The sequence below is a fragment of the Euprymna scolopes genome, chromosome 4, assembly GCF_053919585.1.
Source record: "Euprymna scolopes isolate OS-2025 chromosome 4, ASM5391958v1, whole genome shotgun sequence".
In the NCBI taxonomy this organism is placed as follows: Eukaryota; Metazoa; Mollusca; class Cephalopoda; order Sepiida; family Sepiolidae; genus Euprymna; species Euprymna scolopes.
The window spans coordinates 7,475,098-7,501,660 of NC_136485.1; the positions used below are offsets into that span (position 1 = coordinate 7,475,098).

The 26,563-nt window shown below is 34.8% G+C and overlaps 2 protein-coding genes across 3 annotated transcripts in view; one reads left to right on the forward strand and one right to left on the reverse strand.

Annotated features, from left to right (window-relative positions):
* The window catches only part of LOC145272817 (uncharacterized), a 731,987-nt gene that overhangs the window by 680,876 nt on the left and 24,548 nt on the right, over positions 1–26,563 (reverse strand). The window lies entirely within an intron of this gene.
* Positions 1–26,563, forward strand: part of LOC145266611 (membrane metallo-endopeptidase-like 1) — a 143,988-nt gene that overhangs the window by 65,603 nt on the left and 51,822 nt on the right. For both annotated transcript variants that reach the window (XM_080122512.1, XM_080122520.1), the window contains exons 3-9: positions 9,283–10,482; positions 12,978–13,136; positions 17,915–17,998; positions 19,007–19,206; positions 19,625–19,783; positions 20,809–20,886; positions 24,358–24,497. In XM_080122512.1, the coding sequence (XP_079978638.1) occupies positions 9,283–10,482; positions 12,978–13,136; positions 17,915–17,998; positions 19,007–19,206; positions 19,625–19,783; positions 20,809–20,886; positions 24,358–24,497 (2,020 nt within the window). The remainder of the gene's footprint in view (positions 1–9,282; positions 10,483–12,977; positions 13,137–17,914; positions 17,999–19,006; positions 19,207–19,624; positions 19,784–20,808; positions 20,887–24,357; positions 24,498–26,563) is intronic.

Below are 26,563 nucleotides of genomic sequence, written 5' to 3' on the forward strand. Positions count from 1 at the left end.
ATGAGTTTTAGAAATATGGGTTGTCTGAACCTCATACGTCGAAATCGACGGGAGAGTCCATCATATATATATATATATATATATATATATATATATATATATATATATATATATATATATATATATACTATTTATTTAAAAGAAGTCTACATTTAATGAATACCCTAATTTGCATATAAAGAAAATCTATTTTAATAATTAGCTCGATTTTATAAATTGTTTGTTGGAATATAATCATTTTAATTGTTCTATTTAGAAATATAATTTAAGTTAGTTTAATTTATTTTTAATTTAATTCATATTTAATTTAATTCATTTTCAGTTATTAAAAACTGACACGAGTTATGTTTAAAACCGGAAGTACACTTACTTTTTTAAAGCTATGAGAGTTATTTTCCCATTTAAGCCATGAGATTTACTTCATATTTGATTTTCATAGATTAATATGGATGTTTTATGCTCCCCCAAATCCAACGTGTGGGCATTTTTTGCAACAAGATAGAATATTCAGTGTATTTTAAATAGTATGTGACAAATCCATTCACCCGGTCATATATTCCGACCGGGTAAAACCGGGTATATGCAGCCAGTTTTAGCATAAACTAGAAAATATACGATTCGTTGGTTCATTAATAAATTTACAAAGCCAGTTCAGGTAAAAAATGTTTATAAAAAGACAAAAACTAAATGTAGTCCTTTTCTATTTGCTGTAACTCCTGTCGTTTTCGCCCTCTCCCTTTTCTGTTCAATACATGATTAAATAGCATCAATGATTGTGGTGACACTTCATGTTTATATGTTATCTTTTATAGTTAATTTTATATTTGATTGTTAAATAAATAGAGAGAGAGAGAGAGAGAAAGAGAGAAAGAGAGAGAGATATAGAGAGAATGCAAAATAAGACTGTTTCCTATATCTGCTGTCCTTTTTTGTTTCTCTATCTGTATATAGTTAAATAGTATCAATACTTGTGATGACACTTTATATTGTTTATATTTTATATTTTATACGATGAGCGTTCCAAAAGTAATGTCTCCTATTTTTTATTCCGCTCGAATAGATCAGCCTGTATTGTTATGATGACTGAACTTATGCATTAATGCCCTGAGAGTTGCATCTCTCTGTTGCAGATATTGACGGTGTGAGACTCTATAAAATAACCTTTGTCACAGACATGCGTAAGAAGCAGAGATTCGTCATTGAATTCATCCATGCAGAAAAAATCGAACAGATCAACATTCAGCGGCGCCCGTTGAACGTTTACGAAGCCGATGCAGTTGATGTCAGCACAGTTAGGTGATGGGTTCGTTGATTTCAGTGTAGCAACAGAGATGTGAGTGACAAAAGGCGCCCCGGACTTTTAAAAGCGAGGCATGTATGCATATGCCATACCAGCGGCATTCATCCTCGTCGGGTTTATTAACTTCTCTCGAAGTCTACAAGTGGTCCAAGGCCACATGTACATTCCGATCAGCGGAAATGACAACGTTAATTTTTTCTTTTTTTAATTCTTGGAGATGTTGACAACCTCCTGCATACAACGCTTGGTATTTCGAAATGGTCACCCATTTACTACTGACCAGATTCTACGTTGCTTAACTTCGGTGATCTAACGAGAATGAATATATCAACGTGATTATGCCACTCACATACCCACATGTGTTTTCCTTTAATCTTAGCCGTGTTTCTTCTATCGTCACTCCTTGAACCAGGAGTGTACCATAATGGATTACGTCTCTAATAGTATTTAAACAGCACATTCATTGGATCCGAACGCAAAAATAGATCTATTTGAAAATTTTGGTGTCCAACACACTGATTGGCTTGGTTTCTTAGACTCAACCAAATCATGTGGCAGCTTTTTGATTGTCTCTCGACTCATACAAACCACATCAGATTGTGAAGACTAGCTAGCCTCACTTCACGACTTATTCCTGCGCGTTACCCCAAGCTTGTGTGACTAATGCCCATTGCCCACTCATGAATGCTGATCAGCTCGTAATACTGGTTGATATCATATTCAATATCCGACTCCCAAACCGAACACAGTTGCTCAAAACAACGTGGCAATACAAATATGCTGATTGGAAATACTACAGATGCACATTGGTGTAAAACATTTTTTCTTTCCCTGATGAACAGTGTTCAGAAGAGATAACTGAATTCTCATGCGGAAATTTCATGCTAAGCTTAACTTTTCCCAATGAGTCACCCCGATTATGCAGCTGCTATAAAGCATAATCACTAAGCGTTTCACCGTTTCGACCGCCACAAATAAGCTGATAATAAGCAAATATTTGCAGCATCAAGCAGCCAGTATTAAGGTATAATAACGGCAGCTAACAGTACGAGGTGTCTTCAGTAAGTTTGCATACCTTTTGTATAAGTATTTAAAATTGTTGTAAATTCTTGAATATTCAGTATGTTATTGTTAAACATCCTGTGACATCTGGCCAATTTTTATAATTTCACGTCCAAATTAACAGATACAGCAGGAATGGGAATACACTCTAATAAAGCATGATTGTCACAGCTGATGAATTTCAAAAATGCAATCTGGACATGAGGTACTTTATAAGAACGATATGAAATAAATTCTGTTTTAAACTTGGGGAAAAATGCCACAGAAATGTATAGAATGATTAGGCGGCTTTTAGACCATCTTGCATGAATCGAGCATCAGTTTTTGAGCGGCATAAGAGATTAAAGGAAGGCAGGTAGCATGCGAGGGATGATGAGAGGCGCGGGAGGAGTAAGAAAGTCAGAACACCAGAGTTTATTGGTTAAATAAAGAATTTCATGAATAAGGATCGTTGCGAGTTTACAGTGACAATAAGTGCATAGTTTGATGTCAATGCGGAGACTGTATACAGAATTATTCGCGAGCAACTGAAGATGCGGAAAATTTGCACAAGGTTTGTCCGATGGGTGCGCCATCCTTGTCACAGACTATTTGACCAAGATGGGCATCGAGACAGTTCCTCAACCTCCCTATAATTAAGACCTTGTTCCCTGTGACTTTTGGTTAAACCGTAAGCTCCAATAAAACCTTGGAGGCTGTCGTTATTAGACAATTGAAGAGATGAAAGAGGCTGTGACAAGAGTCACTAAGACGTTCACACAAAAGGACTTCTATAGAGCCTTCCAGAAGTTGTTTGAACGATACAACAAGTGCATTGCAGCCGGAGGAGATTACTTCGAAGGGGACGAGAGTTTCACGTATATACTATCAATAAAAGTGCCCACACGAAAAAAGGAAGCTTAAGGCACCTCGTGTATATATATATATATATATATATATATATATATATATATATATATAAAAAATTAAATTCACAATTTTTGAAAAACACATGTTCTTTTATTTTCTCATAAGAGTTTATGTTACAGATCTGTTTCGTTAGCAATTTTGAGCAAAAAATGTTATCACTGTTTTTTTTTCTAATGCAGCAAACTATTAAAAAAATCAGGAAAAAAAAAACACATTCAAACAAAATCTTTGCATGTCACAAACACTCATAATCATGTTGAGGGTTTAATTCTTGTTAGTCAGGTCTCCATCTATTTATTAAATAATAAATAAATAAATTAATAAATAAAAAAGATGGAGACCTAACCAACCACGGGAATTACACCGTCAGTATCAGAGGTATGATTTTGACTGTTTGTGACATATAAAGATTGTGTTTGAATATGTTTTTTTCTCCATAGAATTATTTTAAGAATGTTCTACATTAAAAAATACAGAGATAACATCTTTTTACTGTTTGTTGAAGATTGCTAACGAAACAGATATGTAACATATACTCTTATGAGAAAGTAAAATAACATGTTTTCGAAAATTGTGAATTGAACGTTATATATATTCAGGGTGCCCCCCCCCCAAAAAAAAACATAGAAAATATATCTAGACCATATGCTGTAGAACGGAGAAAAAAAGGCCAAAGACCCTAGTGTTTTGATGTGATGAATATAATAAACTAGTTATGACCAAAGTTTCATTTTATTCGGACAAAACACTAAGAAACGGGGCCTAATTAGAGTTGGGCCCGTTTTTTGGGTCACCCGATATATATATATATATATATATATATATATATGCTCTGAATATTATTGAGCATCAGACAGATGTAGTATATTTGGATTGTAATATTTATATTATATTATGGTTTATCCTCCTGCTATAACTGAAAAAAAAAAAACCCATTACTCTTTGAATATTTGCAAGAAAACAATAAAAGTATATATATGTATGTATATCTATAATATAAAGCTGAATGTTTGCGTGTGTATGTGTGTGTGTATGTCTGATCGCGAATAGGATCCTATATGGTTGACTATTTTAAAAAAACTGATTACATATAATGATAGAAGATGTATCGAGACACAGGAATGGGTATGTTTGATCTGGCATAATGATGATTCATTAGAATTGTGGGGTTTACGTACGCGCCTGTCCACAAAGTATGGAAATAAAAAATTAAAAAAAAAAAAGTTTACAAGTGTTTTTGATATAGATGTACATAATAATACTTTGATAAGTATGTTTTAACTTAAATAGGGATGGTGTAATAAAATTGTGGGGTCTACGTTCGCGCCTGGCCTCCATAGAATAGAAATAGGCACAAACTTTAATAAAGACTTTTCATATCTATCTGCGTGAGTATACTTTGATAATTATGTTTCAGTTTGAAGAAATATGATATAATAAAATTATGGGGTGTTCGTTCGCATCTGACCTCCATAGAATGGAAATGTGTCACAAAGTTTAACAAGGTTTTTTTTAATATAGATTCACAGAATATTGTTATAAGTGTTTTAGTTTGAACAGGTATGGTATAATAAATTATGGGGTTTATCTATTTTATTTTTACTTTTATCATATTTTGCTTTGGTTTTGATACCCCCAAATTCGAAACTATCTCTTTACAACCCTTCCTTTTCATAACCTATCATACTTTCATAAATCAGAGTCCATTTTCTGTACGCTGTTTTTGAATCCAGTCAACGACGGGTACTTTTGCTAGCATATATATATATGTATATATATATATATATATATATATATATATATATACTTTCAAGAAAAAATACACGATTAAACTCGGATCTCCAACTTCCAATGTAGACTTCCACTATCATGTCTCCTTCTCCAACATCAGGGATCTACGTTCTAACCTTCCAGAGGTTGAAACCCAATTACAGGAGACTAAACCAGACCTATCATTTCTAAGCGAAACTTGCATTGGACCGACTATTTCCTTAGATGAGTTCGTTATTAAAGGATACTCTAAGTTAACTTCCAAATCTGACCCCCGAAATCGCCATGGGCATGGAATATGTGCCTATATTAAAGACGGCTTTCCATGTGGTAGGGACATCTCTAGAGAAGATCCTAACTTACCCTATATGTGCTTCCGGGTTGCACTAGCTCACACTACTGCATTTATATTTACTCTCTATCGGCCCCACAACAGTGAATTACTTTAAAAGCATATCTGAGAAAATTCACCACGTCCTATCTGCTTATCCTTCAGCTAACATTCATGTATGTGGAGACTTCAATGTTCACAATGTAGAATGGTTAACTCACTCGAACAAGACTGATGATGAGGGGAGGTTCTGTTATGATTTCTCTATTGCTTATGACCTCACTCAGATTGTTCACGAACCCACCCGTGTGCCTGACACTGACGGCCAGTATGCGAGTCTCCTAGACCTTTTTCTCACAACTTGCCCTGAACTGTGTTCAGCTTCTGTTCTGTCTCCACTTGGATCTTCCGACCACTCAGTTGTATCAGTTAAGATAAAAATGAATTGTAATAAGTCCCCAGATGTACCTCTCCATCGTACAGTATATCGATACTCTATGGCTGACTGGGATAGCTTCCGCACATTTATATTAGATCTACCTCTGCGTTCCATGTTTAAAAAGGACGTGTCCTCTATAGTATCAGACCTGACGGAATGGTTACTTGTACGTATAGACCGTTTCATACCCTCGAAAAAATTCCAGCAAAAACCTAACAGCCAGCCATGGTTCTCTCCAGAATGTGGCCGCTGCGATTGCGCACAGAAATCACTTTTTTCGTTGGTTCGAACGTAATAGATGTATGGAGACTAAAGCCGCTTTCAGGACTGCCAGCAACCATTGTAAGAAAGTAATAAAGAACGCAAGAGAGTTGTATGCTCAGTCCGTCGCCCAACGTAGCTGAGCAGCGGCTTGGTTCCCGCCAGTTTTGGCAAATATCAAACAGAACCCTGAACAGAAGCGTGTGCTCTATCCCAACAATCATCAATGGACCTGAGGTAATCTCGTCAGCATCAGACAAAGCCAAACTCTTTGCCAAGCACTTTGTAGCTAATTCTATCCTTTGCGACCAAGGCCACCAACCCCCAATATTTCCTCCTGTATCAGAAAACACGCTATGTGATATACAAATATCTGTATGTGATGTTGTCAAGCTAATCAAAAACCTTGATTCCAGTAAAGCAACCGATCCTTACAGCATTCCAATTATAGTACACAAAAAACTCCAACCAGAACTAGCGCCCATACAAAACTGTTTAAACGTTGTCTTAATGAGAATTGCTTCCCATCACCCTCGAAAATCTCATCAGTATGCCCTGCATTTAAGAATTCAGGTGATCGTTCATCTCCCTCTCAGTACAGGCCAATAAGTCTCCTATACGTCATGAGTATGTTGCTGGAATCGGTGTTAAATACAGAAGTAATCAACCATCTCAGCAAAAATAACCTCAGTGGCACACAATATGGTTTCCGTTTTGCTAGAACTACAGCAGATGTGCTAACCGTTATATCGCATAGGATTAGCGAATCTCTCAACGGAGGCTACATTTCAGGGCAATTGCTCTTGACATATCAAAGGCATTTGATAGGGTATGGCATAAAGGTTTACTTCACAAGATCTCTAGCTATTGTATAGCTGGAAATGTCTTCTCAATTATTAAATCATTTCTCTCTGATAGGTTCATAAGAGTAGTGGTTGATGGACAAAAATCAGAAGCTCACAGTATTAATGCTGGAGTCCCTCAGGGGTCCATCCTGGGCCCAACTCTTTTCCTGATCTACATTAACGATCTTCCAAATCACATCCTTACATCATTCGTAGACATTTATGCTGATAACACTACCATCTCTGGTAGCACATTTAAGACCGTGAACGACCAAGTTCTCTCCAATTCTCTCTCCTCTGATCTTGATCACGTTGTACAATGGGGAAAGGAGTGGCTGGTTACTTTTAATGCATCTAAAACCAAGCTTCTGTCTTTACATCATCAACGTTCTGATCCCCATCTGGCATCAAATGAAATGAATGGCTCTCGTCTTGGGGAGGCTCCATGTTTTGACAAGCTTCTGGGTTTGACTTTTACTCCTGATCTGAAATGGAACACGTACATCAAATCTGTTGCAAAGGCCGCTCGAAAAATGGTGGGATCCTTCTATCGATCCAGTAGATATCTCACTACTGATACAATTCTCTCTGTATATAAGAGCCAGGTACGTCCAAGGATGGAGTACTGCTGCCACATCTGGGCATGTGCTGCCTTCGGCAAAATGCCTGTCGACACCTTGTTTCAGACAGCCAGTTAACTCAAACGCACCAAAAAACAAACGCATTTCGTTAGGTGAAAGTACGAGTATTTATTGGTGAATTAGGTAAAAAACCTGAAATAAAACAGAAATAACAAGGTATGAGTTTACTGTGACGGAAAGGACATGTAAGAGAGCGAGAGAGAAAGGGATGCATGTAACTAGGCAAGGAAGAGAAAGATTGATAGAAATCTTGCACGACCGTGTCGATACTGGCGTAGATGTAAGGAATGGTAAACTGTTCTAGACATGATAAAATATGCTTAGATAAAATAATGTTACTGCAATGAGTAAAGAGACTGGAAAGCATGAAAAATAAACGAACACGTGAACTTAGCAACAAATGAGAAAACTATAAGATAGAAAAAGGAAGATTATTAAGAAAGGCAAGGAAAACAAATAAATTTAAATTCTTAAGTGAAGAAATAATATTAGGTGAAACCGCGAGAAAGCACAGGCATAATCGATCACGGTTGACAGTTTAAAGGCTTCCAAATCCCTTTCAACTGGTAGTTCACGAAATAAATAATTTGTTGCTAGCATACTTCAAATATTGCCCTAATAAGAATGACGTCAGTCTAAATAAATTGCTTATTACATGAAAGCACATTATTCTATGAGTAGAAGAAGAGTAAATTCAGATTAAACAATACAAAGAAAAACTTAAATTGAAACCCAGTTATGTTAGCGGCATGAGGAGCGAGAAATCAACACGTCCTTGTGTGCTGGCAGGCGAACTGAAAAGAGCGTGGATTCGAAAGGGCCCGCCAACCAGCGGCTGAAGTCTCGTTGACGAGAATTCATAAACAGAGTTATTTTTCTATAGAATTAACCAAAACAATACCTAAGGTTCCTCAAATAGAGATTTAGCGTGAAAGAAAGGAGAAAGAATAAAAAAAGGGAAAGTTTAAGATAGCGTCACAGCAAACGAGAAGTCAAAAGTACGGTGACAAGTAAAATATGTCCCCAAATAAAAAAGGTCCTTTTGCAAAACATGACAGGGCAGGAGCTGCTAGAAAGGACTTGTCCTGCCTTGATAGGGTTCAAAATAGACTTCGTGTCGTCGTGGGAGATGTCCTTTTCTCTTCGCTGCAACCTCTAACTCACAGAAGAGATGTTGCGAGTTTGTCTCTGCTTTATCGTTATTTTCATGGCAAGTGTTCGACTGAGCTTCAATCCATGGTTCCTCCCTCGCCAAACTTTCACAAGAAACACTCGTCTAGCCGAAAACACTATCAATAATCTCCCATCTTTATCTGTGCCTAAACCTAAAGATAGATTCCATGAACAAGGCTCCTTTCTTAGAAGTTCACGCCTGTGGAACTGTCTTCCGTTTTCCTGCTTTCCAGCTGACTACAATATGGTTGCCTTCAAGTCCAACGTAAACAAGTACTTGATGAGCCGCTCCACTTAAGGTAACAAATTTACTGAATTTCCATTAATAACGATTACTATATTGTCCAGGTGACTACTGTACACTCTTAACCCTTATCCTCGAGTTGTCTATGGGCACTTATAAGTGGTTATGTAAAGAAATATACTTTCACAATCACAGAATATATGTACAAATCAAATTCTGTTCAATTTTTAATCAAATAAACATTCCAAATTGTAAATTTCTCATTGGTGAAATTAAAATGTTTTATATAATTTGTTTTATATTTCAGAATCGCCTCAAAATGAATTCGATCCCGATTATATGCTTGGACATCACGAGATGATGAGGGATATGCATTATAACAAAAGATGGCGGCCACATGTATTTGAAGAACCCAGAAGGAAGCCATCGACACATATTCCCTTGAGATGGGAAGATCTCGATTCTGAAACAGAATGGTTTAATCAACGGCATCAATTGAGGACCACCCCGACATCACCGTCCACCACCACGACGAGTACTACAACGACAACCACTCCGGAACCGACCACAACGGCGACCACAACACCCGAACCGACCACAACGACGACCACAACATCCGAACCGACCACAACGACAACCACAACACCTGCACCGACCACAACGACAACCACTCCTATGCCGACAACTACCACTACTGCCGTACCGATTATAACGACAACCGCCAACACCGAACCAACAACAACAACGATCACGAACATGATAACAACTATCCCTGCGTCAACTGCAGAAACAACGGAGGAACTAGTTGACACCAACAGTCAAACGACAACTACAACACAGTATCCAACGGAAACGGTTACAAGTGAGTCGACATTTCATCACAGGTCAGACATCTTTCAGCAGAATAATACTTCCGGTGTCGATTCTGGAGATATTAATCGTTCGTCTTCTATTGCCACACATTTTACAACCAATCCAACCGACTTATTTGAGGGTTCAACAACTGCAGCAAACTCGGAGTCTTTATTGGGATCTATCCAAAGAAATAAAACCGCTTTTTTTACGCCTGAAACAACGGTCGGAAAGAGACCAGCAGAACAACAAAACACACGGGAAAACTCCTCGTCGTCCAATGTTGAGACATCAACGCATTCTGCCGAAGAAAACATAGAGAAGAGGAACAGTACGGATTATGTTCAGAATCAAACGCACACAACATTGACCAACGACGGTGCGCACAACCAAGTCGATGAAAACTTCACGGTGAGCACAACAGGCCTTGATATTACGACGTCGACACCGGTGACAACATCGGATGCTCCTAAAGTGTTTCATTTGAACGCTAGCATGAGTATAGGAAGCAGCATCGCCAGTGAAACGATTGGTAGTAGGCATCATCATCATCATCATTCGGAAACTTTACCAATTCCGAAGACAACAGAAACAAGTGAAGATGTTACTTCGGCACAGTCGAATATTTGCCTTGAAGATGAATGCTACATTGTTGGTAAGTTATTTTCGAAACGTTTCAGCCGATGTAACGTCCGACCTTTTTCAGTTAGTGGAATCCGAATGAGATTTTGTTTATTCGAAAACAAATTCTTTGATATTATTAAAAGATAGGATGAAACCTATTCAACCAGGATAGAAGTCAACACGTATTTAAATATTAAGCGTCATGATAATATTATTAACAACGTAAAAACACACACAAACAAACAATGGTAATATTGTTAACAACGTAAAAAATACTGAACAAATGTAACTAAGAAATAAGATTTTATTATTCAGATTATTCGAACTAATATCTCAGATGTTATTTTCGAAACGTTTCAGCCGATGTAACCTCTGACCTTCTTCAGATGCATCTTGTCATACGCGAGAATATTTATGTTGAATTTGGGAATCTTTTCTCGTTTCGTCGTCTCTGATTGTGTAGAAGTAAATAATTTTTATGTTAGTCTTAGTATTGCCTGTTATGAGGATTGAACCTTCAGCTTCTAGAAGACATTCACTTACATCTGATTATGACTTACCACCTTTATCCATGACACCACATGTTATATAGACCGTAATGTTGTGAGAATAACACTAAAGATGAGAACAGTAGTCCGAATAATCCAAATAATCCAAATTATCAATCCTCATCTAAAGAATTACGAAACAAAAATCAAAGGTTTGTAATCTTTTATAATTCACTTATTTATTAATTATTAACGCGAATAACACATTTCAGTTATAAAAATAGCTTAAACGATTAAAATTATAAAATGTTAGATGTCTTGCCATACCATTTCAAGTAAGAAAAATATTTTCACTGCCTTGAAAATTAATGTTGTACAGGGCACCACACAAATCTATACATTGAATCGTTAATATATATATAAAAAAAACTTTCTTACAATCCAAACATATTTAAGGCAAATAAACTTGTCTAAGTTTGACTTTATCCGGGATTCTTATGTCTAGAACAACAAGAGCTAGCCGTTTTAATTTAGACAGAGTATCATGCTGTTTTAGTCCGCAAAAATGTAAAACATAAAAAAAAAAACTCTTTTCAGACTGGCAGACTGAGAATTGGCGGAATTAAATAATTTGTGATATAGGTACTTTTCATTCTCTCTTTCTCTCTCTCTCTTTCTCTCTCTCTCTCACTCTATGTGTTCATTATATTATTTTATTATACGAGTTACTCCTGTCACAAATAATATAATGTGCATTTCTTTCAGAGACCATGTCGTTTTTAAATTATTTTTAGGTTCTGATATTTTGTTATTTTTTCTGTCCAGCCCTATTAAGGCCAACGCCATTTAAAACGGTAACATCAATAATGAGCGCAGTTCTTTCGAGTTTTTCCATATTATAATGTCTGGCTTAATGGATTTGTCGTTTATCTATCTGCCTGCTTGTATGTATTTATCAAAGAATACTGTCACCATTTCCGTTTGATGTTATCGGTGGTGATTCATGTTTCCAGATGTTTGACGGTCTGTCAAGTTGCATCTCTCCACAGATCTTCCAATGCAGGAATTTACATATTTTTTGTGGCGGACAGGGTAAAGACCATCTGTCAATAGAATTTACTTTGAAGCGGAAACTTTCTTCAGGGCGCCTTCGCATAGATACATATGATTGCAGCCGCTCAAAGGTTGGTGTCTATTAGATATTCAAACTCGTGGCGTCTTCACATAGATACAACTGTAGAAGATTGGATAAAATAACACTCTAAATGAGAACAGTAGTCTGTATAATATTTTTTCATATATAATATCATATAATATAAATATAATATAAAAATAATATGGTATAAAATTAAAATTAACTGTAAGATATATAAACAATATAAACAATATAAACAATATAAACAATATAAACAATATAACGTGTCATCATAAGTATTCATACTATTCAGTATTTAAAAACATTTACGATTTTAAAAAAATATAAAAATATTTTTCGTTTTATATTTGACTCGTATTTATTTTAATATCCCCCACACTCTGGCCCCTTCGTCTAAAAAGTACAGAATCAATTTATCCTGTCTTAATTTGTCGTGCCTAAATCTCACAAGAATAGAGAATCAGTAGGAGTAGTTGTAGTACGTTGTCGTAAATCTGTCGTGCCTTAATTTGTCGCATATAAATAATAAACCGGATAAATATAATTGTTATTAGAATACGATTATCGCTGGTCGCACTGTACACTGACATATATTTGTGTTTAATATGGTTTTATTTCAAAGAAAACTTACGAATTTTATTAACGAAATTCCATGGGTGGAATTTCGCTAGGCTTACATTCTATTTGGACTAACGTTAAAGAGAATTGCATGATTTTTCTTTTCAGAAAAGAAATCAACATTTGCATTCGGCACACAATTTTGACTTCTTTCTGCCGTTTTTGATCACAAACATTTAAACTAAAATTCCGTATAATTCTTGGACTATCATGTGTTGAACAAATGCGTGTGACATTAATTTGCGATTATTTATCTTTCTTTAGCGAGAAAATTGAATCAATCGATTGATTCAAATATTGGTCCGTGTGAAAACTTTTATCAACATGTATGTGGAAACAGACAGCGTGTAGACCACACATCAAGAGACTTCACGAATCTCCGCGGAACAGTACTCAACCCAGATATCAGAGAAGACATTAAGGGTAAGTAGTCGATTCATGATGATTGGCAGAGTGTAAAGATATATTAATGATTACAGATTTGGATCATAGAATTAACGAACCTAGTTCAAATTCCACCAGGAGGTCTATTGCGTTACTGTTACTGCTGTTACTGTTACTGGTCATTTAACGCCAGGGTCGTGGGGGCGCTGCATGACGGATGAACGATAAATCAGCTGGTTCGGCTTGGTGCGATTTTTGGCTAGTGCCTGGGTAACATCGAAGCTTTTCCCTATGCAATCACGGATTTTGTCTATCTATTTCTTCTTCTGTCTGCTCTGTCTTATTTTCCTCTAGACAGTTCCTGGTAAAATGGTATTTGTAAATTATTCTGAGCGTGTTACATGCCCATACCATCTGAGTTTCCTTTTTTCCCGTGGTTAGTTTGTCTTCATAGTAACGCACTTGTTTAGTGACCTTCCCGCGGACTTCATTCTTGATGACATTATCCTTGTATGAGATGCTAAGGAGTCTTCCGAGTCATCTAATTTCTCCTGCTTGGAGCATCCTTTCTAGGTTTACGTTACCTATACATACTTCGCACGTGTAAAGCATGATTCAGACGTTTAGTAGCTGTTTTTGTCACTTCATTACCTTACACATACGATTAGTACTGATTTCTATCAAACCACGTGTGAAATTTGCTGTGAATTATACGTCATATCATATTGACACGCAGGTAAGTATCAAATAAATGACCACGGGTCTTCAAGAACAGTGAAACTTGTATGAAATGGTTGCCTCAACCGCACAAATTGACTAAATTTCAAAGAATTAAATTTGTGAGAATTTTTATCCCGTTAAACTTAAAGAAAAAAAGCTATTTTGTATTAGAATAAAATATCCATAATCCGTTGGGTCACAACCACTACCAAGCTTTGTTCCACTTTTATTTCATTCAAAAGTTCATAAAATGTGACATTCCCGTTAAAAAATCTCCCTTGCATGATTAAAATAGTGTTGCTTTATTTTATATTATCTATAATGTAGATGCAAATAATACTATCATTGTTGCTATCTAATTCACATAAGTTTTTATGGTGTGTAGAAACACACTATGTAAACTATCTGAAAAAGGAGAGTCATTCTTTCTGTAGATGTTGACAAAGACAGTAAAATTATACTAAAATTGAAATGGATTTTTAAAAACTAATTCAATCTGAGAATACAGAAAATTTTAGGACTTATTTATAAAAAATCAACTTAGAAAAAATGTTGTTTAACTCACTTTTAGATCAATGATCGATATTTATATTGATTGTTGCATTGTATATTATATTGCTTGATTTTATCATGGTGGCTTAGTTTATTTGTTCCATACATTTTAAGAACTATGTCTGCTGGGTTGTTATTTAAGATTGAATATATTAATGCTTTCAAATTACTTGCATTTTTAATCGCAAAACATGACAAAATAATAAAGAATTTGAAACAAAAGAAATTACATCTGCCTAACTCAATATCAAATAAAAAGGTGTTAAACTTTTGTTTAATTACAGAATCTACCTTGCATCTACAAATTTTACTAAGTTTGATTTTTCAGTGAACAGTTATATTCAATATTCTTTTAACATATAAAACAATAAGTTTTGTTATCTTATTAATGCCATTGGAGCACAGGAGGGCCAGGTTCAAGTATGATTACAAAAGTCAATGTTGTAAGCCCAGGAAACTTACTATTACTTACCAGAAGAACATAGCTAGTATCGATAAAGGGAAGAATTTATCAGGAACATCTAATCAGTGTGATGATGCATGGAATTGAAAACTGGCGAGTAGGGGCTGAGGATATTCGTTGCATGAAGATGTATAAGGTGACAGTTATACGAATGATATGCAATGTGGGTCTATAAGACAAATTTAGAATTGATTTCCAGAAAATAAAATTAAATCTAGACAATATAGGGAGATGAGTGCAGAACAGGAAACTTTGATGGTATAGTCACGTTGAAAGAATGGGAGAGAGAGAGAGAGAGAGAGAGAGAGAGAGAGAGAGAGAGAGAGAGAGAGAGAGAGAGTTCTTGGGTTAACAGACATAAAATACTAGAGATAGCAAGTTCAGTTCATAGGGAATGTCAAGGAAAACGTGGGCGGAACTGATAAAGATGGACTTGAGAGAGAAGGATAAATAAGGACCTGGCCAGAGATAGATTAGTTTGGAAGTCAATTTCTAAAAGCCGCCCAATACGTGCCAGAAAGTAAAACGAATATGATGATACTGATGCTGATGATATAACAAACCTGTAGCGTCGAAATTGTCACAACTTTCATGAATGAGGCCAACTCAGATTTCGCTTTATAATTTTTAGACTAAGAAATACAAGTATACATTTCTGATAAAAATATAACATTCTACAAATATATACATCTTTCCCAACTTGACTTAATTTTTTTTTTACAAAGGAGTCACCACTTATCAATGCCCGGAGGCCACTCGAGGATAAAGGTTAATGAGTGTACAGTAGTCAATGGGACAATATCGTAGTAATCGTTAGTAGTGGAAATTTGGTAAATTGGATTACTTAAGGGGACGGTTCATCAAGAATTTGTTTATGTTGGACTTGAAGACGACCATATTGTAGTCAGCTGGAAAGCAGGGAAACGGAAGAGAGTTCCACAGGTGTGCAATTCTAAGAACGAAACTTTATTCATGGAATCTACGTTCAGGTTTACAGGAATATATGTTAAACTCATTATTTATGATGATATAATCATATTACACACACAGGTATATATACACACACATAGACATATGTGTATATATATGCATACATGAATTATATAAATAATTATAAGAATGTCACATATCTGATACTTTTGTTCTGTCCCTGTGAATGACATGTCGTGATTTAATCAGATTATGTTGGTGATCACCTGCAGAAACCGATTAAACACATTCAGTGTCAAAACGTATTTTAGTGATCAGGGAAGGGAATTATGACGATCGGATGAACAGGAAAACTACCACACCGGCACACACACACACACACACACACACACACACACACACACACACACACACACACACACACACGCACACGCACACGCACACACGCACACACACACACACACACACACACACACACACACACACACACACACACACAGAGATGATTCGTGATTCGGCATGGTTACCGTTGTGGATCATGTAAAAGAAAAGATGTCCCCAATCGAATCTATTGCATACTAACAACGTTGTGAAACGCACAAATCGACAAACTAAAATAGCAACTTGGCTTCAGTAATTACATTTTCCTTAAAGGAATTCTTTATACAAACTTTTGAGGTGTTTATACATGCTTATCCGACACCGCAACTTCTCTTGATTGTTGCCGTTTCGTCTGTGGTTACTATACAATACATTTCCCTTTTATGCAGCAAGTAACACAAGGAGACGTTCGCTGAGAGTTTTCAAAAAATTATTTTGAAGAGAATTGATTCAGGAGAGAACGACGAATATTATGTTAGCTAATTATTTAGTTATAAGTCAATTTATTATCTGAAATGAGTGACCCACGAACAGATGACATTGAAGTAGTTTATGTGTAAATTAGAGTTTGGCCAGAAGTCGAAAAATTAATCCACATAAAATGAAATCAGAGTTTTGGAAACACAGACAGAGAAACTTATTCAGAACTTAAACATCGAAGTAACATTTTGCACTTGGCAATTATCAAAACTTTCTACATTATTGGCGATGTCACCTTTCGCATAGCTTCCACCGAGGAGACTGATTTGAAAATCTTTGTTTTTCCCAGTCACATCATTCGTAATCTCACTGTGTCTTGTATACATAGTTTTGCTTTGACATTGCATGTCAACCCTGGGAACGATTCCGCTTTGCAAATTTTGGTGATCCTGTACTCAGTGACCCTTGTCAAAGTCAACACTAGCTAACTTAATCGCCACTGACGCAGGGTTCCTAATATGTAACACAATTTGTAGTATGCAATGAATTGTTAACAGTAGGTATTCTATGTTTTATTTATTTATTTCGGACTATTATCCGCATCTTTTATAGTTGTTGTTTAACAAGTTTTCGGCCAACTATTCCTCTGGCATTCGGGATAGGAATTCCAATAATTAAATAATATATACCATTCAGTATGGACCTGACAATGGAAGATCAGATAACGAAAAAACTTGGATTTATAAGATACAAAAAATCCAACCTTGGTCGCCCTTAGGGGCCCGTGGCACAGTGGATAGAAACGTTGAATCTCTACAGTTCTCTCTCTCTCTCTCTCTCTTTATATATATATATATATATATATATATATATCACGTGCTATTTCAACTACTTGAAAAAATTTAAAGACTATAAAGTTATAAAATCTGCAGACACTATTAGCGCCATTACATAAACTAAGCTCAAGATAATCGCGATATTTACATGCGAGTGTGTAACTATGAGATTAGAATTCATATATCTACGTAAGGTAAAATTAAATTCAGAGTTAATTTTCAGTTCGATATTTACATCAGGATAGAATGCCACTATAAAAATGCAGCGAATTATGGCCACTTATAAAGGCCCGAAGGTTACTTTAGGATAATTGTTAATGAGTGTTAGATTGACGGCAGTGGAACATGGTTTAACTATATAATAACAAGAACTTACATTAGAATTGAAACGATTTTGTTATAGACAGCCGGGAAGCAGCCACATGGTATTGTGTTTCACAGACGAACTGTTATTTGCATTTGGTTTTAGGCACATCTTAATTAAAAATAAATTTGTTTTTTGTTTTTTGTTTCAGATTTGTTAATTCAGCCGCCATTACAATACGACAGTAAAGCAGTGAAGAACGTCAAGACTTTATACCGCTCTTGTGTGAATAGAGGTGCGAAAATGCTTCCAGAGATTTCAATATACGATATAATACAATGAGAGCTTAAAAGCGATGATCAAATCAATAATTATTTTTTAGTCTCGTTCATTTTACGTCCTATTTGTCAATTTTGTCTTGAAAATTTCCTCCCAAGTCTCATTATTTAGCGTCTTGACGTATTATTATATAATGAAAACATTTCAATAAAAATATCTTTAAACATTTAAAAGTCAATTATTTCTTTTTATTAAACGAATACACAATTTAGAAATACTTTCATAAAAATTAGTTTCTTTTTATATTTATTTGTACACACACATACATACATGCGCACACATACATACATGCATACATACATACATACATACATACATACACACATGTATATATACACACATGCATACATGGACACACTCGTGGGCCAAAAATGGTTGGAAATGATTGAGTCAATCAGCTTTCTAGTTTGTGTGTAGCTTAATTGCCATATATATTTCATAACTTACTACCTAGCTCTACTTACGTATTGATCACTGTTGAAGTAAATACTTAAAGTTTACGCATAAATTTATACTTTCGTATATTAATTTATGTGATGAAATTAAGTAATCATATATATATATATATATATATATATATATATATATATATATATATATATATATATATAGAGAGAGAGAGAGAGAGAGAGAGAGACTTATATATCTTACAATTTAATTTGAAATTAGTTTATATTGAATGCAAAGGTGCTCAGTATTATGAAAAGTCAAATAATTACGAATAGCAATAATAGTTTAACATCGGCAAGTCGAAATTTCGACCAATGGAATCAACATTCAGGAAAAATGAAAGTCTTTTTGAAAGATTAATGAACTACAAAGAAAAATCTACAAATGGTATAATTTTGTATCCGTATCAAACAGCCTCTAAAAAAACAAAAACAAAACAAAACAAAAAACTAAATGAAATGAAAATTTTTTATTTTTTCCTTTTCCACAAATCTTCCTTTTTTTTATTTTTCAGTCACAAATAATCGAGTGAGTTTGATTTTCATGCAGAGGGCAATGAATAAACTGACCAGTTTTATTCGTAAAAGTAAAAACGGCGCAAATGGGCCGGACCTCGGCAAATTGGCTATCCATTTGATCTCCTTGCATTCCAATTATCTGTTCCCGATTAGTGTGGAGAAGGACAGCATGAATGTTTCAAAAAACGTCTTACACGTGAGTAACACGAACGGCATTTATTTTTTGCAAGCTCACAATTTAATCGAAAAAAATTTATCTCAGAATATTTTTCGACATTCTGTCCTTTTGGCGCTTTCTATGTATTATTCTCCAATGCGAATCAATTTCAAATACATTTAAATAAAATTCTGATTTATTTGTTACAAACTGAAATGTTCGTATACACACGTCCATGATAGGGGTTGCTTTCTTAGAGTCTCACATCGTAAATATCTGCAACAGAGAGATTGAACTTTCAGGTCATGAATGCATAAGGCCAGACATCTTAGCAATGCAATTTGTGATCGCCCCTAATCCATTTGAGTAAAATAAAAAATAGGAGACATTACTTTAGAACGCCCCTCTTATTTGTACTTGGTGTATTTTATGAATGTCATTTTCAAATTACTTTTAGATTGGTATAAACAAGCCTGTCCTCTTAAAGAAGAAAAACTACGAATCCCGGTTTCCATATTTTAATGCACTTCGTGACCTAATCACAGATATTGCAAATCTTATGGGAGTAAAGAGTATCGTTCATAAAGTTCTTGGATTTGAATTACTTCTTTCACAAGTAAGTAAAAAAATTTATTTCATTTTATCTTTCATTTTCATTATATTTAACGATAAATACTACTGATCTATAAGATCCTCTCTTGTTAAAATCAAAACTTTCGATTTAATTTTGTATATTTATAAAGTTGGGCCATTCCTCTCCCTAATGTGAAATTAAAACGTCAACTTCATTTCCAAAGCGGCTTTCGAATGTGTCACGTTTATGGGATCGACACAAGAAGGTTAACTAATTTGTATATTTCTTTACAAAAGAACATCTCATTGATTCACTATTCGCTCTTATTATTATTGTTTTCATTTTAATATAACACATAGTTATATGTACAGACATTTTATTTTGTGCAAAATGAGTTTATAACGAAAAGAGTATTTTCGGTCTATTTCCTTCTTCGGTCGCATTTCTTTATTTTTTTGATATCTCAATATATTTTGAGATTTATACTATGCAATCCTCTATTGACAAAATCAAAACTTTCGATTTAATTAATTCTCAATTCGTTCTTATTTCTAAGTACGTTTCTGAATGGACACACGCTAAACATGGTAGCATTTTTACGCTAAGGCGAAGTCAGTTATCCCCTCGACCCGAAAAAAAAAAGAAAAGAAAACAAACAAACAAAGAAAAGTAACAAATAAAAGCGTTCTCTAGGCCCGATAAAACTTGATTTAAAGGCCGATAACTCTGGCCTAATTTTGCTTAAAGTACAATAAGTTACGTCCTTAATATATATTACAGTTTTTTTACTTTTATCCGGCAATTGTTTCATGTTAACACATATTCATATTTTCATATTTTATTTTGCGTAAAATATTTAGTATTTGGAGTGAAAAGAGGACGTGAATTGGAAAACATGATATGAAAAAAAAACAAAAAACAAAACAAAACAATATGAAAAGCAAAGTATTCGATTGGAGAAAGTTAGTTGTTAAAATTGAGTTGTGAAAAGGATACTAATTAGAATATGGAATGCATTTGCGATGATATGTGTTATACGTTCATTAGTCTATTATCTTGTGTTTCAGATTACTCCCGAGAACAATGAAGAGTTTGAAAATGAGTACAATCCGATTACAATTGGTGAACTGGAATCTACAACGAAAGTAAGTAATCTATTTCGTTGAGAATGTTGACTTGCTCAAATTGTGGTTAGAAGCAAGAAAGAGAGAGTAGAGACAGAGGACTGTAGCGATAATATTTCTGGATCATTCCGTTTGGGTATTTTTGAGGTGAACCCCCCCCCCCCCCATTATGCTTCAAGCTATTTCGGCGATGGCCAACGCAGGCTTAAGCAACATTAATCATGTTGCTTAAGCCTGCGTTGGCCATCGCCGAAATAGCTCAAGTTCTGGTCCACGAATGGGGGGGGGGGGTCACCTAAAAAATACCCAAACGGAATGATCCAGAAATATTATCGCTACAGTCCTCTGTCTCTACTCTCTCTTTCTTGCTTCTAACCACAATTACAGACTTAAATCAGTTTGTATAAGTTAATAAAAGTAAAAGGCACTTTAATTATTTTCTATAAGTTTAATTACTAAAAGGCACATTGCGGAAGAGGGATGAAAAGCAAAATTTCTTGCCGGAACAACTAAAAATGAATGTGTTTTTCTTACTGTATAGACGCGGATAGAAACATATAACCTTAAAATATAATAAAGTTGGAATTTGTCTCAGCTGGCATTGCGCCAATAGAAATGTGCGGATAAAATGAAATAAAATCGCTTTTATTTATAAAGAAATATCAACAGCCATCATTTTACTATGAAACAAATTTGTTTATTACATAGAATTCATTATTTATTTATCTTTAAACGATTTTTAGCATACGGGGTCTCAATGAGCTAAAAAAAATCTTGTCTGATTTGCTAATTGCTTTCTCAATTCCTCTCGCCACTTGCAATGATTTCTTCCCGGTACTACAAAGACGCACGTTTTTTACTCGCATACTTTGATGGGATAGACTTATATCTATTTGTATACAAATAAATATAAATTTGTCTTTATTACAGATTAAAGTATTATGACATTTTTACACTTCATTCCAAACAAGGTATATTGCCACTTAAACGTAAGACGCTACCATTTGGGACCATGATTTCAGGATACTACCTAAGGAGATGAGTTAGATGTCGGTTTACATTACATATATATTCATGCATATCAATATAATCAGGAAAGTAGGACACATCAAGAGAATTCCGAAATCTAGCAGTTCAAAGGAAGAACTTATTTGAATAAAAGTCTTTCCGGTATTTAGCAACCTCTACAGTGAAGGAATGTGATTTTGTTTCTAAACGGGTTTGTAGGGACACAAGTGCAATGAGTTCATCAGAGGACATTCCGTTAAAATACATGTAAAACAGGACAGGGATACAATATTGCGGCAATGGGACCGAAGTTGTAGTTTGGTTGATAGTGTGGGATCTATTAGATTAGATATTCTTTCTTGTACACAGCCAAGAGGGAGAGACCAGTGGTAAATACACCAGCACAGATATGCATGGGCGAATGGTGACTTTGTGGAGATACATTATATTCTCAGCTGTAACTTTCTAGTGGGATAAAGGGAACCCACTGGTGTTATTCAACACATTTATGAATGCATGTTGCGAAAAGAAACAAGTGCTTTTATTGATGAAGCAGCGATAGAAACTGTCGGTCTTACGTATCAATTATGAACGGCAGTTATTTTTTTTCAGAAAAATCAAAATTCATGAAAAATGTAACAGCATTTTTTACGATGATAGGTAAATGATGCAAATAACACTGTGTTTCTTTGCGACTGCCTGTATACAACTTGTGGACCGAGTGTGATGACATGTAACGCAAAATGAAAGACAACGTTACAACATATTCGGAACAGATTGTACAAATTTACTGACTAACAAATTAAAAAAATTTTTTAACGCAAAATAACTTTAGAATCTAATGAAAATTCGTACAAAATGACAAAAATCACTTATTAAAAATCTATATCTCCGCATCTACATATATTATGTTGGCAAGAAAGTTCTTGCGGAATTTTTAAATTTGATTTTAAATGATGCATTTTCAAATACGTTTTTGTTATAACACCTTTACTTAATATGCCATTTAAAGAGCGTTTTTCGTTCTATCTAATCGTTTAAATTACAATCGTTTTAAAACAATTATGTCTTTTTTTCAGAACGTTAAATACAAGATGAAAAAGAAACAAATTCACACAATTTTTTCATTTCAATTCAAGCCAGGGCGAATAACTATTGAAACAGCTCGCGATATCAACGAAACGTTTGGTGCAGGAACCACTACTGAACGCACAGCACAATGGTAGTTTAAGAAATTTCCTGGCGGCGTCGAGAGTTTTGAAGATGATGAGCGTAGTGGTCGGCCATCAGATGTTGACAACGATCAATAAAGAGCCTCAGTCAAAGCCAATCCACGCACAACTGTTTGAGAATTTGCTTCTGAATTAGTCGTAACGTATACAACGATTTCCAACAGTGGTAGATGAAAGGTCTGGAGAGTATGGCGGCTGAGGCAGAGTTTCGTAGCCCAATTGACAGAGATTGGAAAGACAAAAAAAATTGATAAATGGATGCCTTACGAATTGAACGACAACCAAAACAAACGCCGTTATGAAGTATCATCTTTCCATTTTTTACACAACGAGAACGACTCGTTTCTCGACTGAGTTGTAATTTGCGATGAAAAGTGGGTTCTTTACGATAACCAGCCATGCTCAGCTTAGTGATTATACGCCGACGAAACTCCACGACACTTCCCGAAGCCAGAGTTGCACCAGAAGAAATTCATACTAGCTGTTTGGTGGTCTGCGACCGGCCTTATCAGTTTGTGAATACAGGCAAAACTATTACAGCAGCAAAGTACTGTCAACAAATGGATGAAATACACCATAAACTTCCACAACACCCAGCATTAGTCAAAAGAAAAGGCCAAATTCTTCTCCACAACAATGCCCGACGCACGTTGTTAAAGCGACCCTACAGAAGTTGAACGAATTGGGCTACGAAACTCTGCCTCAGCCGCCATACTCTCCAGACCTTTCATCTACCAACTACCACCCTTTCAAGCATCTCGAAAGCTTTCTGCGTGGAAAATGCTTAAAAAACCCCAAAGCGATATGAAAAAGAACTAAAATATAATCTTCATTTCTATTAGAATGCAAGATTTTTTTTACTTTACTGGTAAAAATATACTTGTTTTTCGTTGGCAAAAGTGTGTTCATTCGAATGAAACTCATTTCGATGAATTAATTTTTCTTCAAGACAAAATATGTTTATCTGAATTTAAAAGTTAAAAGCCGCAAAAAATTCTTGTCAACCTGATAGTACAAAGAATATTAAAATTATTTTTTCTAGTATTTAAAAAAAATACTTTCATCTATCCCAAATAGGCCACATTACCACTGAGACTGTGAATTAAAGATCATAGCTACAGGTGCACCCTAAGTGGAGAGTTGTGCAGCAAGATGTTTGTTCACATCATATTTCATTAGAATCATATAATTGTCAGACTTAGTTCAATTAGAATGTACCGATTAATAATTGATAATAATTTCTAATTCTTAGATTCCATGGCGCGACATCTTCCAGTCCGGCCTCAATCTGACCGGAGAAAATATCACAATTGGATTAAACGAGACGGTCATTGTACAATCAAAAGTTTATCTGAAAAACCTGCTCGAATTATTAAGGGATTCAACTGAAAGGTAAAGTATGAGATTTGTTGTTTGGATTTGATGAAATACGTGTTGGATAAAAATTTGTTGAAAACATAATATAATAAATAACTCGCATCTCGAAAAAAAAACTTCTTTGAAATTGGGCTCGGAAAAACCCTAAAAAAACAAACAAACAAACAAGAAAAAAATAAAAAACCCAAAAAACAAAAACCCTAAAAAAACAATAACCAAAAATAGTTTTCCATTAAAGTGATTTTTCAAAAGAATTATTATTTTATTCAAATCTGAGATAAGTTTTAGTAACCCTTTTTGCTTGTAAAGATAGTGACTAATTGAAAATAATTCCATTGACAAAGTATTGAAGGAATTAAATCGAATTTTATTTTCTTTTTAATTTGCGTATCATTTTTTACACAAGAAAAACTGATGAGCCAGAATCAAACATTAAAGAAAGCTATCGATGACAAAGAAGCTATAAAGCGAGTGACTTGCCTTCATATAATAGACAACTCTCACATCAAAAACAGTTTCTCTTGAAGCTGGGCCCAGTAAGAAAAGCAAAAGAAAAACAAACAAAAAGTACAAACAAATAAACAAAAACAGTTTGAGATCAAACTGATTTTTTTTTTATTTTACGTTCTCTTAACGTGCTTAACGGTTTATTAAATAAGCAACTTTTTTGTTTAATTTTATCGTTTTATCATTAATTGAAGATATCTGGTCTTTTGGATTGATTGAACCACAAATATGTAGGAAGATATGTTTATATAAATAAAAAAAAAGTGCTAAAATATGCAGTTGGAGTTTTTTTTTTATATCAATCATGATTACATAAATAATATAAATGTCATAAGAATGATTGTATAACTTTTCTGTGCAACGTCATAATTTTTAGTAGACACTATACTCGATTGTTTAACGGTCTCTCAGTACAGGGTTTTGTCTGTGATTAGATACTTTTCCTTTCAAGTAAACCTTGATTAAGTATTAAAAATTACATAGTATTCGCAGCCCAAATAAGATCTCCTCGTTATGGCTAACACACACTGGCTTTTTACAGGGAATGGTGTACCTCATCCATGCGATGTTACTTCAAGTAACAGCACGAAGTTGGATACTCCACCAAACTTGGTGAATTCTGGTCCAGTAATCTGATAATATATATATAGACTAGACTACAAATATATTTTAAGCCCCCCTCTTTGGGTAGAGCACTGTCGTAAATAATCTCACCCGCTACTTAATTGGCTGAAAAATGCAAAGCTCGTTGTTTGTTTGTTTACAAACAGGCGGTTTGAGCACTGTAAAAGTGGTGGCGGATGTCTATTTAAATAGACATTCCGACGAGTTATTTGCGGGCGTCGCTTCTGTGGTCGAGTGGGAGAACTGCCGACTGTCAACGCGACGGTTCTAGGTTCAATCCATGGCTGGGTAGAGATGCTCTAGCGGCACTGATGAGTTGTGGTACAACGAAACAGGACTGTATGTCGATGACTACAAATATATATATATATATATATATATATATATATATATATATATATATATATATCAATATATAGCTTATATGTTTCTATGTAATTTAACTACTTGTAACGGTGACTACCTATGAATGAATAACGTAAAGTTGTCATTATTACAGCTTAATAATGCAATACTAAATATTTTCTTTAAAGATAAAACGTTAATAAAATTAGATACACGCGTGTTTACTCATTTTTGGAAAGTTTTTCTTGTACTGGTCAAAACTTTGCGAACAATTGTTTCAATCTCCGGTCAAAAGTTTCGCATTCCACGAATAGGATTTTTCCAGTTAATACAGCAAGTCTTAAAAATATACCCGCTGTATTAACAAGAAAAGTTCTTCTCGTGGACTGTGAAACTTTCGAAATAGTAGTTTTTGTCTATGCGCTGATGAATCCAAAGTTGTGCAAATTATAATTTGATGAGCGATTATAGTCTCATATGCCAATACCGGGACCTGAAACAATCGTAACTCTACCAAACTGCTACATTTAATGAATATATATAGTAATTTATAAAATATATATGGCGGTTAAGCTACACTGAATATTCGGCGTTTCATCCACTCT